The sequence below is a fragment of the Heliangelus exortis genome, chromosome 14 (assembly GCF_036169615.1).
Source record: "Heliangelus exortis chromosome 14, bHelExo1.hap1, whole genome shotgun sequence".
Lineage (NCBI taxonomy): Eukaryota > Metazoa > Chordata > Aves > Apodiformes > Trochilidae > Heliangelus > Heliangelus exortis.
In genome coordinates this window covers 5,469,860-5,486,675 of record NC_092435.1, presented here as the reverse complement: position 1 = coordinate 5,486,675, position 16,816 = coordinate 5,469,860, and the positions used below count along the sequence as shown (strand labels likewise).

General features: G+C 48.0%; 1 protein-coding gene across 1 annotated transcript in view; it reads left to right on the top strand.

Annotated features, from left to right (window-relative positions):
* Nucleotides 1–1,629: 1,629 nt before the first annotated feature.
* GPC4 (glypican 4) overlaps nucleotides 1,630–16,816 on the top strand; it is a 70,169-nt gene continuing 54,982 nt past the window's right edge. Inside the window, exon 1 of the mRNA XM_071758070.1 lies at nucleotides 1,630–2,014. Coding sequence (XP_071614171.1) covers nucleotides 1,645–2,014 — 370 coding nt within the window. The 5' untranslated portion in view covers nucleotides 1,630–1,644. The remainder of the gene's footprint in view (nucleotides 2,015–16,816) is intronic.

Below are 16,816 nucleotides of genomic sequence, written 5' to 3'. Positions count from 1 at the left end.
CAGCTCGTTGTGAGTGGCCTCAGTGGATGGCTGGGTGGCTGAGACCTCTACGCCCCTTTCCAGCAGGATGGCTGGATTTTTCCCCTGGAGACTTATAAAACCATGATAAAGCAAACTTCAGCATTGTCCCTAAGGATGGCTTGGCCCATTTCCCATGGTGTAGTCAGGGGATGCTCCCTGCACCCGTGCTGGAGGGGAAGCCTCAGGAGCCTACCCCATCGTGGCTGGCCCAGGCTGGGCAGTGGTAACACAGCTTTCCAGTGCTTTTTGGTGTAATTCCTAGACTACAGCAGCCCGGAGGCTGTGCTGAGCTGCCAGCATTGCTGCTGGAAAGCCCAGAGCTGAACAAGCATCTTGTTCCTGGCAGGCAAGGGGGCCATGCTTTGCTGTCCGTGTGCTCTCTCCAGGGAAATGAATAGAGGGTCTTTTCCTCCAGCCCCGCCTGGTGTTTTGCTGACAAAAGCTTGGGAGCAAGGGGGTGAGGCTGGCAACTTCCTTTGCTGTTGTTTCATGTCTGTCCTTCCCCAACGCAGCAATGAGAGAAATGAGCATAATAAAGGAGCATAATGAAATGTACCCTGCTGCACGTTTCTTTTTTTTTTTTTTTTTTTTTAATGATGCTATTGCCAAGCCATTACACTGTCAGGGGGCAATTACACTGTGACCAGACCCAGCACTGCTGCAGCAGGACAGAGATGCCTGCTCAGTATCCCACTTCACCCAGGGCACAGACACAAAAACGTCACCATGACAGGCAGGGAGGAAGGTGTCCTTAAGCAGACTCTTGAAGTGACATTACAGCTCTATGAAAATATGACAGTGCCTGTCATTTTTTGCAGTATTGTGATTTTCAGTAAGTAGAAGAAACCAGCAATTGTTGGACTTAAATCCCTGGTTCAAGGGCTTAGCTGGGCTTGTTTGCATTTATGCATATGTCTGTGTGTAGGGCTGGAAAATGAAGGAGGAAGAGAGGTTGGAGGATTTTAGTGTCTGTTCCTGAGGTCTCTGTCCTGCCAAACTCTTGGAAACAGCAGATTAGTGAAAAATAGCTTGGTTTTGACGAGTCTTTCGTGCACATAGTTTAAACCTGTCACAGCAATGTCAAAATTTGTCAGCTCAGGGAACCTACTAAACCCGGAGCAGAGCTGAACCATCTACAGCTCCGCTTAAGGAAGGACAGCAAATCAACCCCTACCAGGGAATTTCTCCTTCCCTTGCGGGCCACTTTGGAGCTACGGATGACCGGGAAAGTGGACGCCAGGTGGGAATTCCCCACGGCCGGGGATGCTCAGACCCGGCTCTCCAGGCTGGGGACAGCCCTGATGAAAGGCGAGGAGCTGGAGTCCCCAGGCTGGCGGGGACTTGGCGGCGGGCAAAGCCGGGAGCCCCGGTCCCGGACGGGCTCCCCTCAGCCCCCCGGGGGAGGGGGCACCCGCTCGGGGCCACGCCGGCGGTGGGGAGGGCGGGAGGGCAGCCGGGCGGGCAGCCTGGGGCTCCGCTCCGCCTCGCTGGGCGGGCGGATCTCAGCTCCTGATTTTCCCGGGGGCTGCAGAGGCTTGTCCCAGCCCTGCGCGATCCTGCTTGGCTGCCGCCTTCCCCGCCTCCCTCCTCCTCCTCCTCCTCCCTCTCCACCACCACCACCCCATGTGCTTCCTGCCTGGCCAAGTTTGCAGAGCGCCGCCGCACGCCGGGCCAGCGCAGCCGAGGCGGAGCGGAGCGGGGTGCGGGACAGCGGGGCTCAGGGCAGCGGGCGCGGCTCCTGCGCGGCGGGGCAGGCTCGGCGGAGGCCGGCTCCGGCCTCGGGGCGCTCTCGCCCGGCCCCGGTGGCCCCTGCCCGCCCGCACCATGCCGCGGCGGCGCGGCTGCCTGCAGCCCCTCCTCTGCACTTTAGCCGCCCTCAGCCTGCCGCTGCTGCTGGCCGCCGAGCCCCGCGCCAAAAGTTGCTCCGAAGTGCGGAGGCTCTACGCCGCCAAGGGTTTCAGCCAGAGCGACGCGCCGAGCCACGAGATCAGCGGTGAGTCCCGATCGTCGCCGCCTTCTTTGTGCGCGCTCGGCCCGGCCCGGCCCCGCGGAGCGCGGGGTGCCCGTCCGGCTGTCCTCGGGCTGTCTCCCCGTCGTGCGGGGCCCGGCCCGGAGCGGGGCGGCGCTGTGTTCGGCCTGGTTCCCGGAGCTCGGTTCGGGGTGCCCGACTCGGCTCGGTTCGCCTCCCCCGGAGCTCGGCGCGGATCCCGCCCGGGCTCGCCGCGGTGCACGGCAGGACCCGGAGCCCGGCGCCGGCCCCCCCCGTGCCGTGAGGCGGGCGGGACGCGCCTGTTGCCGACTCCGCTCCCCGCCGCTCGGGCGCTTTGCGCGGCGGCGGAGCGGGCGCTGTCTGCTCTCGGGCTGCCTTTCCTTTCTCCCCGGCGGGCGGCCCCGTCCCGCTCCCGGTGCTGCTGGCCGAGGGACGAAGAAATGGATTCTTTCTTTTTTTCTTTTCTTTTTTTTTTCCTTCTCTCCACCTTCGTCCCGTGGTACTTGAGCATCCAGGGGACAAGAGTGCTCGCAGCCGGCAGCAGTAGGAAATGGTAGCTAATGTGCTCACACCCAAAACATTTTATTCTTTTTGTTTCATCCTTCATCTCCCTCCCAGGGCCACTGCTTTTATTTCCCTTTCTGAATGACCTACTGGACCGCATTCTCCGCGGAACAAAGGAAGTGCCTTTTTAGCTGGAATCCTCGGAGACCACCAAGGACTCCAGCTCATGCACTGCAATTTCGCACTACTTTCAACAATAACAAAAATGCATGACTGAATGGCTCAAAAATGTGGAGTGTTAGAGGCATTCATTTCAGCCTAGGACACTGTCACAACACAGACAGACCCCAAGTAAATACCTTTAGACGGCTAAGATAGAAGCTGGGGGTAATCTTTACCATTGGTGTGCCCTCCAGATCTGCATACATTGTCATTCTCACTGACAAAACTAAAATTATTTCAGTTGGTTGCACTTTTATATTGTCAGACTAATGATCCACGTTTAGTCTACATCTGTTAGAATAAAATTGTGGGTCCGTTTACTTCTCCAAGAAATATTTTAATGAGAAACGTCTGACTGGTTGCAGTTAAAATACTCTCCCTGCTTTTTAAAATGGTCTCTAATAAATAGGCTTGGATTTGAGTCCTGCCCTCTTCAGTGTAGGATCAGGCTCTGAGCAGACTTCCTAATGCGTATGGCATTGCAAACATTCGACCTAGTCTTTATTTTATATATTGTTTTGGATGACTTGGTGAGCTTTAGAGGATGTCCAGGAGTAGATCATGCTGACAGGGCTTCCATTTGAGACTCTAAAGCTGTTGTCACTTTGACCCTATGCTTTTGAAATGAGGGGTCAGAGAAATATGATGAGCAAGGTAAGATTATTTGACAAAAGAAGGGCTTTTTGCAATGACACGCTGAAAATATCAGCTGGGTTATGTCTATGTTCCAGGGGTGTGTGGAGTCTGTGTCTGGCCTTGCATGGAAAGCAACAGGTCTTGCAAAGCTGTGTTTTAAATGTCACTCTGCAGGGTGTTTCGGAGAGGATGGTGGAAGTCTTTAAAGGAGGTGTGTTGTGTACAACTTGAAAGTGTGGTGTACCTCAAGTGTGACCGCACTTAAAAATAAACCTCAAGTGGGGTGCTACACCTGCTGCAGTTTCACATTCCCCCATCAAATTCGTGTGGTTCTGGCATGTTTTGTGCTTAAAGGCTCTGGATCTCTCCTGCTGCTCAGCTGGTGTATGTGGAGGGTAACTGGTCACCTTGCTGCTGGTTTTTAACTTCAGAGCATGTGGTGCTTCACCTGCCGTCGGTTTTGTGGGGTCAGGACAGGGAACAGTGTCCTGAGAGCTGAGTGGGAAATGCTGCCTCTTATAATGCTGAGGTTTGCCACCAGGACCAATGGTCTGCCTCACGTATTGTGTCTTGAAAAATGAGTCACTTGCCAAACCTTTGATTTCAGTTGATGTTTCAGGTGGTAGCCATGTGTTTTCCTTTAGGTAGGTCAGTGATTTGGCACAGCAGAGGCAGTTGCCCTGGAGCCTGGCTAATCAGTGAGGAGATAAATGTGGATGGGAAAGAGCCATGTGTTGGGATGAATATTCCATCGGGTGGTGGAAACTGGTGATTTCTGCTTGGTAGCACCTCTCTGTTCACTGAGCCAAGGTGGGGAGCAGGTTGGAGAGGTTTTAACAGGCTGTGATTCTGTTGGGATAATATATGAAAAAATGGTTGTTACTTACATGAACTCAAGGTCAGTGCCCATCAAATTCTTTAGATTTTTAGTTTTGTGGATTGTGCTTTTTTCTACTGTTCCCTTACAGAATTGCTTTAGATCATAGTGCACAGACAGAAACTTTCTATCAGTTTTCCAGAAAGGTGTCCTAAAAGCTATGGCAAATGAATTTATGTAAGTGTAGTGACTTCTTTACTGTCAAACCAGGCGAGTTACTGATCCTACAAAATGTTGGCCTTGATTTGTCAAAGTGAAGCATCTGGGGAGTATGGGCAGATGTGCCCCTGCACTAGGCTGCATGAAACTCATCCTTATCAGATATGCACAGTAGTCATTTGGGGTTTAGCAGCATCTCAAGTGGACTTTTTTGCCACATTTATCTTCTCTCTGAGCAGCAGGCATGTGCAACTTTTTTTCTTTTGAGAAAGGGCCCATTCCAGCAGTCTTCTTATCTGTATTGTTATTATTTCAGTCACATTAAATGGCTATTGCTTGTCCCTAATTACCTAGGAGTTGAATCTAATACTTATTTAGAGCAGCTTTAGAACGTAATTAGAATATGTATAAGTGGCAGGTTATATCTTCCTGTAGTACATAGGTATTTCTGAAAAGCTCACAGCTGGTCAACTCATTGTGTGCTTGGTAAGAGTTGTGTAGTGTGTTTGAACATGTAGAAATTGTTTCCTTTTATGTTAACTTGGTTTTAGAGGTATAAAGACAGACTACTGCTAGAAAGCTGCATGGAAGCATTTCATAAGTCATGTCCTTTTGGTGCTGCCTTGTATCCAGGTCATCTTTAGCAGCTTCTGCACCCCACCTATAGCCCTTTGCTGCTTATGTTGCACAGCATACGGCAGTGGCAAGATGCTGTCTTGCTGCTTTTGCTGGAGAGGTCAGCATTTTCATAAAGCTGATGTAGATGGTTGTTTTGTGAAACTGTACTCTTGATAGCGTCTAGGTAGTCGGTGGTGTGGGGAGAGCACCAGCCTGTGTCTGGTTTTAAGCTTATTTTAGATGTTTTCCGAGGAAAGGGCACATGTCAATAGTCTCGATCCTACAGCCAGTAGCTGCTGGCTTTGTTCAAATCCTGCCCGGGAAGTGTAATTCCTTATTGAACCCACGTGTCTCTGGGCTGTGGTGGAGCAAAACTCCCTGGGAGTGACCGTCCCGGGGGCCGCTCACCCCGGCTGGGGCTGCGGCTGGGGCTGGTGAGGCTGGAGAACGGAATGCAAAGCGAGCTGGTGTGGATGGCATCCGGAGACCCACAGTAGGTGGCTGTGATTTAAAAACAAAACAAAACAAAATCCCTCTTTCAAGAGGCTCCTTTTTGCCCTCAGGTGTTAAACGGATGGAAATTCCTTCCTTTTTCCTGTTAATTGGAAGAAATAGATGTTTCTTTTCCTGGATTGAAAAGGGAAAAAAAAAATCTTGCCTGTTGTTGGAAAGTTAACCTTTGAGTTTCCTGCAGAAGTGATGTGCCTTCCCTCACTGATACTGCTGTCCTTTTTTCTTGTGAGGATTTTGTGGTGGCATGGAGGCAAGCTTGAGCACAGAATGCCCTGTTGGGGAGCACAGAGCAAGCCTGGAGTCTGCCTGTGGTGGGAGCTGAGCATAAGCAATACCCTGTGTTCAGCCTGAATAAAGATGCTCGGTGTAATCTTAGTGTCTGTTTAAACTGAATTAATGGAATAGCTGCATTCATCTGTCGGGGGTGGTGGTGGTGAGCAGTTCTTTCACCGTGACAAGGTGAAATCACTTCTCCCTTGATTTTGGTCACATGGTATTTTGACCAAAGTGACTCTGGCAGATGTGCCCTGATGTCCCAGTGTGTTTATGGTTGCCAGCCAGGTGCCATCACCAGTGCATCACCCTCCTGTGCTGCCTTAGTTGATCGGGAAGGCCACTTGGTTGTCACTGCTGGTTTATGTATCAAGTTCAGCTGATGCATTTTTAGTTTTTCGTGTGCTTCTCTTCCATACAGCTTCTTCCAACCAAGAAACTGTTTCTGAATCTCATTCTGGTCTGTGTTACTCTTGCTGTCTGGCACTGCTGAGCCTGTTGCAGTCTGTTTGCACAAGACAGCTCCTGGGCTCTTTGGGCTATGAGAAATACCACAAAATCTCTGGTCCTCCTCTCCATCTGAATGTGTGGAGCTACCTGGCCACTGGTTGTAGCTGTTTGCAGTGGCTCTTGTCCAGTGAAGGCAGTGGTCCTTGGCAGCAGGGTGATTTCTCCTGCCTGGCACACATTAATGTAGAAATTGCCTGACCACCCGTAGCTGGGGAAGTGACCGTCGGAGAACACCCCTGCGGCAAGTGCAAGTTCTGGCATGGAAAAGCAAACGAGCTAGAATAGCTTGAAGTATTTTTAGCTGCTTCTAATGTCATTTAGCAGCTGGAAACAGTGGGGGGGGGGGGGGGTGCTGGCAGTGTGCAAGTTGCCTTCAGGCCACCAGCAAGCACCCCAGCATTTGGTGCTGGCGGCTTCGTGGCTCGGCAAGTGTTGGTGAGCAGTGGCGATGGCCCTGGCTGACTTACGGTTTTGGCCACTGCTTGCCGGGGACTCTGCTTTCTCCCTGTAAATTTGCAGCACAGGGTTTTGTTCAATTGCAGCAGCTCACTGTGTCCTAGCAGCCGGCAGCATGAAGCATGGAGTTAGCAGCAACTGCATGCAGTGGTCCGGGCCGAGTGGGAGTATCGCTTTCCTTGGCAGACACTTCATAGAAAGTTCTGTTTTTTCTGCCAGAATAAGCAGTCATTACATTCCATACAATTCATAGTCAAATTATTATCTATTGTTAAAATTGCCTTAATTATCAGATGTTTCCTTAGACATGTAGCTGTTTTTTAGGAGGCTGAATAGTAGTGTGTACATTGTGCAGGAGGCCTGAGCTGCACAATGTTTTCAGTACTGTTTTGTAGTTTCAGGGAGATTTTCTGTGGCTTTCGAATGTCAACAGACTTTTTATTCTTGCTAAAACGGCAGCAGAGTAAGGCTGGCATGGCAGTAAGGCACTGGATTTGCCTTAGACCTTTGTGCCCTCTGCCATGGAATGTATCCTTGATACTTGCGGAGCTAGAGGTTCAAGCTGAAGCATTGCTGCTGTGTGTGAGCAATAGATGTGAGATGGCTCTGATGGGAGGAAGTTCCAAACAAAAATCTGTCTTGGAGTTGCAGAAAGAACCCACCCAGCAGCTCTGGGCCCTCTGGCAGGAGGCTGGAAGGATCCCGAGGTTATTCGGGGTGGTGGTGTCCATGGTCTTAGCCTGGTCTGGTGTTGGCTGGTGACTTGTACAGATCCCACCATCCTGGTTGTGTGCGATGAGTTGCCAATCCTGGTAGTTCCCTGGAGTCTGCGTGGATGGAGAAAGGCTGCCAGCACTTCTTGAGAGGTGTCAGATAAGTGGTTCTTGCTTCCTATCCCTTCCAACCGGAGCTGTTCATATCTCCCTTCCAGTCTTCTTCTTAAACCATGAAATAGAGCATCAGGATGATCTTGTCCGCTCCAAATCCATTGCCTCCTCCCAGAAGAGGAACAGTCCTCTAAGACCAATTCCTTGCTTTTGTTCTGCCTTTCTCTTTTCTTTTTTCTTCTTTTTTTTTTTTTTTTCCCCCTTTTTTTTTTTTGGGCAGGGAAATTCTTGAGAGAGAGAAAGATCGAGAGCCAGCCCTGGTCTCCGGGGCAATAACCTCGCATTCCTCACATTCCTTCTGCTTTCTCTTTCTTTTGAGATTATGAAGATAACTTCCTTCTCTCATTGCTAAGTAATGGAGGGCCCGGGAAAACTCTTAAATTTCCCTCTTGCTGCCTAAATTACCTTGTGTGATCCAAGATGCCCCATAGCAAAGCCCTCTGGGGCCCTGGCAGGGGCAGTTTGTGCCAGTTCACTGGCATTTATGCATCTCGGGAAGAAAGCTGCTTCTTGTAATATATTTTTTTTTTTAATTGCCAAGCATTTTAATTAAAAAGGAATGACTTTTCTGTAGCCTGTCTTCCCTGTTTCCTGGTTTGCTAAAGACTTTTCTTCGTGTTTTGTGAAACTACTTTGCCTTTCTAGAACAGATTTTGAGCCATCTGTGTTTTTCTCTGCCTGTGCAGTGTGTGTGCAGCACTGTGGAGGCTACAGCTGAATCACTGTGTTTGTTTTGGGGGATTTTCTTCTTGTTTACATCTTTCTGGTCTGGAAAAGACTCTTGGGTTAAAGCACCAGGTTGGGAAGAGGGGAGCTGCTGAAGAGGAGTTGGAGGCGATAAGATGTGTGGGGCTGGTGGGCACCACGTGGGCTGTCATCAGGCTTTGCCCTTGCACTTCTGGGGCTGTGCTGGTTTTCTAATGATGGCATTTTCTGTTTGCAGATGACTTGGCCTGTCACACACATCTCTGTCTTGCTTCCTTACCGGTTTGTTCCATGTGTTCTGGCATGTCTCCTGTTCCTGTGGGGCCTGGGAGAGGGGCAAGATGGAATAGGGAAGAGGTTGTGGGCCCGAAGGGCATAGGTGCATCACCCTGCTGGTGAATTGTAGTGCTTGAAGGGATGGACATTGTGCTTAAAAAGTGTGAATGGGGATACCTACTGGGTGGGATCAGTCTTTGTGAGAGGCTGGCCAGTGTTAGTTTTGATGTGACATTGGGACTGTAGTGTCTCTTTCCCAATGTAAAGCATTGCCTGATTTCTCCTCCCCCCAAAAAGCACTCTTAAAAATAATTTTTTTGTTCCTCTGTTAATTTCCAGTCTTTCTACTTAGATTTTATGTGGTTTATGCAATCCGTGGCTGATGGATTTGGAGGTATGTGAGTTCCCTGTGAGGGACTCCTCCCTTGGCTGGTTTGGGTGTAGGAAAGGTGCATGGTCAGCAGAGAGGAGCTGCCCTGAGCCAAGGATTTCAAAGGAGTATTTCTCTTAATGTTTCCAATTTAGAAGTCGAGAATTGTCTGGATTTTAAGCAAATTCAGATGGGAGCAAACAATGAGGAAATGTTTAAAATATGTTTCAACATTTTTGTGGGAATAGGAACTGTTCTTATACGGGCTAGGCTGCAGCTTTCAGGAGGTGAAAATACGTGGCCTTTACACATTGTCAGCATTGTTGCTACTTTTTTTTTCTTCTTCTTCTCTTCTTTTTTTAAAATGCTCATAGGAAATTGGCTTTGGTAATTGAGTTTCTACAGAACCACAACATCCAATAGCTATTCCTTTCTAGGGGTCACAGTTAGGTTAGTGTAAGTAATGTGCAGTCGGTTTAACCTCTTGTGGTTTGTAGTGCTATTCTAGAAATTACTGGTGATTTGGGGTGTGTTGGGAGTAACAACTTCACAGGAAAACCCCAAATGTCAGGGTGTCTGGTTTTCAGAGAGCTCTGACTGCTTGCCCCTTGAAAACAGGGCACCTTGTGGTATGTCTCTGGAAGGGATGTGCTTGCATCAGAAAATGTAGTTAAAGCCTTTACGGCCCATTAACTTTCCTTTGGAAAGAAGCTGAAACAAACCTTGGTGAATTGTTTATTCTTGTTGACTTGTAACATCCCCCTGCTTGGAAGCAGCCTGCAGAGCCTGCACTGGATGCTCCGTGCTGGATGCTCCGTGCTCGGTGTCATCTCCCCACGTGGCTGGTCCTCTGGCTGTGGCTCTGATGGAGAAGCAGCAGTGCCCTAGACCCCCAAATCTCCCTGGTTTAGGGTATTTGCTGGCAGCAGAGAGCCGGCTTTAAGAATTATGAGCTTGGATTTTAGCTTGGTAGAATTGACAGTTTGGTATAAAAAGCTCTGTGTTGCAGCCTGCGATGACAGGGGGTGATAAATCACTCTTGGCTGGTGCTACAGGTTCCAATAATGGTGTTTTAAAAAGATTACATGGGTTTTAATACAAACTTTTTGCTTCTTTGTACTCTCTTCTTTTTCAAGAGCAGAGCCTGTTTTGATTCAGCATTCTTGGAACATGAAGACAGAGCCAGGATTTTTACTGGGCTGAAAGGCGTTTTTTTTTTTTTTTGCGTCTCCTGCGAAGTCGAGGATCTTGTTGGAGTGTCTTTATAGCAAGCTGGCTGTCAGTGTCCTCTTTACAAGGGAGCTTGCTTATTTGTTTGTTTTAAAGGTAACTTTGCCCCAGAAGATTAAAGAGCAAGCAGCTTTGCTCAGGTCTGGTGAGTGCTATTAGAAAGAGATTTGTGATAGGGAGAGACTTTGCATGATAGTAATAAGGGGGAAAAAAATAACCTCCTGCACCCTTCCTGCCTTTCCTTGGCCCGTTCCCGTGGGAGGACAGGGCACGTAAGTGATCAAAGAAACCAGCACAATTATAAGCCTGATGGAAAGTAATTCCTTTGTCAGGTACGGGTGCGTACCTGGGCGGGCTTTACCTTTGCTCCAAGTAGTGTGAGGTGGATATCTTTTGTGAGGTGGATATCTTTTGTGAGGTGGATATTTTTTGCTCGCCTGCCAGCCTTTGTATTTCTAAAGCAGGGTGACTGTTCTGGGGGAGCACAGGTTGCCCAGTGGGACGAGGTACTGTGGCAGCAGCAGCAATGCCAGGGCAGAGGCACTGGAGTTGGTGGCTGGCAAAAACCTGGTGTGCAGATCAGAGGTCAGAGAGGTGGCACCAGTTTGGTTTGGTCTGGAAGAAAGCAAATGGGTTTCCTGCTGAGTTTTGGCTCAGTTCGGAGATGGAGCTGAGGATGCCATAGGACAGTGTGCTTTTCTTCTTGTTGGGGGGAAAAATGTCTTTGCTAGGGTCCGCTAATGATTTAGTGCTGTTTACATAATAACTGTGGTTCACTTTCATTAGCTCTCATAATGAGATTTCTTTCTTGTAGTCGAATTGCTTGTTGGTTTGGTTTTACATGCTCCTTCTCTCTTGCTTCCCAAGCACAATCTTGAGCTCACTCTGGGCCAGGCGAAGAGGCAGCATGGGAGCTTTAAATCCTGGCTTGGCCTCCCTTCAGTGGCTGCAGGCGTGTGGGAAGGCTCACAGGTTGTCCCTGCAGAGCAGAGAAGGGGAAGGGAGCTTGTATCACCGGGACAGCTTCTGAAAGACATAGGCAGCAGATTGGGGCATCATAGCATTTTAGTGGGGCTGTGTTTAAATTAATTTTGAGTCATTTCTTGGTACCGTGCTTATGTGTTTGCTTCCCTTGTCTGGCTTATGGTGAATGTGGTGTTGCCATGGCATGCTGCCAGTACCTGCCTGCTGCAGCATCCCGCCATCTGAGCAGCGGTGCCGAGGAGATGCCGGGTAGTGCCGGGGGATAACGCCCACTGCTGAGCTCTTATTAAATAAATAATGTCATTGGGAGGAGAACACAATAGCATGAGCTCTACCTCTTGAAAGGGTAAGGTTGAGTGTTGTTTTGTTCCTGGTTTTTTTTTTGTTTGTTTGGTGTTGTTTGTTTTCTTTCCCTTTTGAGCTTGATGGAGAGGGTGTGCTATGGTTTTGGAGCAGCCCCTGGGTGCTGGCAGATGCAGAATGGCTCCAGAGCAGGATGAGTCCCCTGGGGACAGTGGGTGCTGTCAGCGGGGTGGGCTTTGCAGAAGCTGCTTGCCTATGCCAGGGCATGCACACCCTCTCCCATTTGAGTGCGGGTGACCACTTACTTAGATATACACCCCAAATTATTTGCTGCCAGTGGCTGATGAAGGCCTCGACTGCTGGAGGGGGAGCCTGGTCAGAGGATGAATTAACCTTCTCCTTTGCATAACAGAGCTCCTTTTTTGAGCTGGGGAGGGTCGCACTGCTCTTGGCCACGTGTCTTCTGCTAATTAACATGGGTTAATTGGGACTGGTTGGAGAACCATGGCTTGGTATGTGGAGGCAGCTTGAAGAGATGGGGCCCAGGGCTGTTTCTGCCCTGTTGAATCCAGCCCACCAAAGGGACACGGAGATCCCGGTGGTAGGCATTTAGCTAGTGAAACTCCACATAACTCAGCTCTCCACTTTATTAAAGGCTCCTTTATACCACTTCTTTGCTGTAACCCCTGTGAGAACAGCCAGCCTTTTCAGCATCCTGAAGCCTTCCTTGCCAGGTCAGCCTGGCTGGCACAGGGCTGCTCCAGACGAGCCCCAAAGCTGCTTTGGAAGCAGTCTGTGAGGGGATGAGGATGCCAGATGAACCTGGTGCTCCCAGCCAACCTTTGCCAGCCTTGCTGAAACCAGGGGCCATGCCACCCACTCACCAGGCAGCTCAATAGGATACTGAAAAAAAATAGTTATCACGTGTAGGGGTTAATATCTAGGTATCAAAATATGCACAAAAGGTTTAACGAGACTTCCTCCTTTTCAGTGAATTATGGCTTTAAAATATTTGCATTCTTTCCTGAAAGATTTAGGAATAATTATATAGCACTCAGGGGCAAGGCATTGCCAGATAAACTTAACAACTCTATAATTTGTACTCGAGGCAGGGTTTCCTGTAAATGATAGCTTTGTTTAATTTTACAATACTACTTCCAAATGTTTGCTGGATAGGAATTGCAAGCTAAACTGGACTTGTGAATCTGGAAGAGCATTTATTTGTTTGTTATTGCAGACAGTAAAAGCTGCTGTATTAGGCTAAAACTTGGCATCTCCTTTAAAACTTCCAGGCATCCTTTCCCAGGCAGGTTTGATGGGGTGGGCAGATGATGTAGGGTGCAAGCAGCTTTCCATCTTCTCTACAAAATCCCTGAGCTGCTCTGGGATCTCCTGCTCTGCCTTTCTTTTTTCTGGGGTTGGGAAAGGAACGCTGCAGTCGCAACACACATACTTTATTTCCATTACTCAAAGCTGGAGTCATGCATAGTTACAGCCAAAGACACTTCAGCAGCTCTGGGGATAACAAGATAGCTGACAGACTGGAATGCGGATTTATCAGGGGTAAAAATTGGCAAAATTCCTTATTTCTGATTCTTCTTTTTAAATAGGTCCTTCATGCTCCTGCTGCATAAGCCCACCGAGAGTTTTAACCCCTTGTGTTCTCGCAGCTGAATCCAGGGATGCACAATGGGACTGCCTGTGTGTCTTCTGGGATTAAATTGCTCAGCCCCTGTTAGTGCCTGGGTGTTGTTTTTAAAGTATGAAGCTCTTCCAGGAATGTTTTCAATGGGTTTTTATTTTACAGTGTGGGCCTTTGCACCAGATGTGTGTCTGAGTGACCACAGAATGTAAATTTTACTGTGTGTTGCCTTTGGTCTGGCAGTTTGGGAGACTACTGGGCAGTTAACATTGGAGGATTGTGCCATGAAATCCGCTTCCATAGGATTTGATTGATATTATTTTCTTTCAGAGCAAATCTCTTTATTGGCTTCAGTTACATTTTGATGTAGAGCTACTTTGTTAGGACCTGGACATATTTATATTGCTGTGAGAACCAGGTCATCTTTGGTTCTATGGCTTTTCAGTAATTTATATATTTTAATATTCTGAGACACTCAGCAATTTCTTCTGGGGGAAACAAGTTGTGGCAGAAGCAGCACACTTGGAAGTTAAATAGATTAAGTGAAATCCCTCAATTACAGTAGCAAGGTTCAGAAGACAAGTCAAGCTGCTTAGGGAAAGAGTTTCAAGTTAAAATTTAACCTTTCCCCAATCTTCTGGAAGTAGCTCCTAGTGCAGCAAACCCTGCCTGGTGCCAGCCCAGGGCAGGAGCCTGGGGAGGGGGCTCTGATGTGGCCATCTGTGGGGTGGCTGGATTTGGGGCTGGTGCTTGTGCCTCCTGTGGTTCTGTGTTTCAGCCGGCGGAGAACGAAGAGAATTTCACTTTTTATTGGAAAAGGAAAGGATTGCACAACACTTTGTTTTGGAAAAAATGTCATTGTTTGAAAATAGCATGAGAGCAGGAGGGGGGCTGTTCCAAAGCCTGGGGGGCTTGGGTGAAGCTTCAAGGCTTTAGTGTAAGCTCAGACTTCTTTGCCTCAAGGTGTCCAGGCTGGAAAGCTGCACTTCTCCCATCCCTGCCTCTCTGTGGTGATAAAGAATGGCAAACTTTTTCCCCTTTTTCTCCCTTCTTTTTTTTTCTCCCTTCTTTTTTTTTCTCCCTTCTTTTTTTTTCTCCCTTCTTTTTTTTTCTCCCTTCTTTTTTTTTCTCCCTTCTTTTTTTTTCTCCCTTCTTTTTTTTTCTCCCTTCTTTTTTTTTCTCCCTTCTTTTTTTTCCTCCCTTCTTTTTTTTTCTCCCTTCTTTTTTTTTCTCCCTTCTTTTTTTTTCTCCCTTCTTTTTTTTCTCCCTTCGTTTTTTTTCTCCCTTCTTTTTTTTTCCTCCCTTCTTTTTTTTTCTCCCTTCTTTTTTTTTCTCCCTTCTTTTTTTTTCTCCCTTCTTTTTTTTTCTCCCTTCTTTTTTTTTCTCCCTTCTTTTTTTTTCTCCCTTCTTTTTTTTTCTCCCTTCTTTTTTTTTCTCCCTTCTTTTTTTTTCTCCCTTCTTTTTTTTTCTCCCTTCTTTTTTTTTCTCCCTTCTTTTTTTTCTCCCTTCTTTTTTTTCTCCCTTCTTTTTTTTTCTCCCTTCTTTTTTTTTCTCCCTTCTTTTTTTTTCTCCCTTCTTTTTTTCTCCCTTTTTTTTTTCTCCCTTTTTTTTCTCCCTTTTTTTTCTCCCTTTTTTTTTCTCCCTTTTTTTTTCTCCCTTTTTTTTTCTCCCTTTTTTTTTCTCCCTTTTTTTTTCTCCCTTTTTTTTTCTCCCTTTTTTTTTCTCCCTTTTTTTTTCTCCCTTTTTTTTTCTCCCTTTTTTTTTTCTCCCTTTTTTTTTTCTCCCTTTTTTTTTCTCCCTTTTTTTTTCTCCCTTTTTTTTTCTCCCTTTTTTTTTCTCCCTTTTTTTTTCTCCCTTTTTTTTTCTCCCTTTTTTTTTCTCCCTTTTTTTTTCTCCCTTTTTTTTTCTCCCTTTTTTTTTCTCCCTTTTTTTTCTCCCTTTTTTTCCTTCTTCTCCCTTCTTTCCTTCTTCTCCCTTCTTTCCTTCTTCTCCCTTCTTTCCTTCTTCTCCCTTCTTTTCCATTTTTTGTTAGTTTTGTTTTTTAAGGGAAAATAATTTAAAATAAGTAAAGTCTTTAGGGGTGTGTGGAAATGCCAGTGACTGACTACACTGAATGCACCTGAAACCTGGTACCTGGGTGCTCATGGGAGAGTTGCTGGCTCCTGGTTCTTTTCCCTCCCAGTGCTCTTTGCCCTGTTCCTGGGTTTATCCCCTCAGTTATGCCCCAACCATGTGAATCTGAACCAACATGGACCCCTCAGCACTTTACTATGGGTGCTTCTTCAGATGCCTCTGGGCCTGTTTTGTCCTGGTGTATCTGCAGGGACAGGTGCCCTCTCATACTGGGAAGTGACTGGTTACAGCCCAGTCCTGCCCTGGAGACACCCAGCCCATGCAGGGACGCCACCACCATCCCTCCCTCTGCAGCCTTGTCTCAGCCCTGCTCTCCTTGTCTCCTGTCGCCTGTGGGTTGTTGGATGCTTCCCTGCTGCAGGAACTGCCCATCTCTCCTCCAAGCTTTTTTTAGCCACAAACTTTTTATAGAGTGTTTGCTGACGGAGGATGCTGGGACAGCACAGCAGCAGCAGTGGGGAGGGTGAAGAGCCCCTCTCTTGACTTGGAAAGGATGAACACAACTGGTAAATGGATCCCATCCTTCTAATCAAGCATCCCTTCCTGGGGCTGACAGCCTGCTGGGGGCTGTTTACCTTCCTGGCAGCGGATTTTGGATGGTGCCACCTGGGAGGTAGATGGCAAAGGTCCTGTTTGCACTCACTCCTCCCCCCAGGTTGCTCAGGGACCTGCTTAAAAAGACAAAGTAAAGCCCTTCAATGCCTGCCAGCAAAAGCCTTGATGCAATTGTCCTCTGGTATGATAAGGTGCTTTCAGCCAGACGTGTTGTTTTTCCATCCCACTGAAGCTGTTTGCACAAGCCCAGCTGCCATGCATGACAGGGAATCAAAATTTAGGTCTGCAGGTGGACAGTCTCTGATCCTTGGGGCTGAGGTCTTTGCTTTTTCCAAAATATCTAAGAAAATCTTGACCCTGTGTTGGCTAGAGGGGAGGAGGCCTTCCTGGGAGGGTCTGTTGCTGGCTGTAGGACATGTCCAAGCTTTGGGTCCCTTTCCAGGCTAAGGAAGAGTTTCTAAAAAAGCAAAAAGAGACAGAGCCTTGGTGGCTCAGCTTGCATGGGCAGCAAGAGCCATCCAGTGTGGGATGGGCAAAGCCATCTCGGGTGTGGGGAAGGAGAGATGCCATGTTCTGTGCAGAGCATCACAGCCATTCCTGCTGCAGCTGCCACCACCGGCTCATGGCAGAGGAGTTGCATGCCCAAACAGTGAAACATATTTGAAAGGAGGGAAGGGAAACCCAAAAGGATGGTCTTAAAAGGTTGTTACAGCCTCCTGTGCCCTCCTGCCCACCCTGTGGGCAGTTGTCCCCTGCAGCACTGTTTTCATCTGAGAGGCTTTTTTCCCTCCTGGGAGGATTTTGCTCAAACAAACTTTGTGGTACAGAAGTTGGCTTGCAAATTGTTGAAAAGATGTTGAGATTTATTTGTGCTAACATGAGGTGGAGGAGTGCCCGTGTGAACCTCCTGGCTGATAAGGCCAGTGTTCACAGCTGTGCCAAGGAGAAGTGG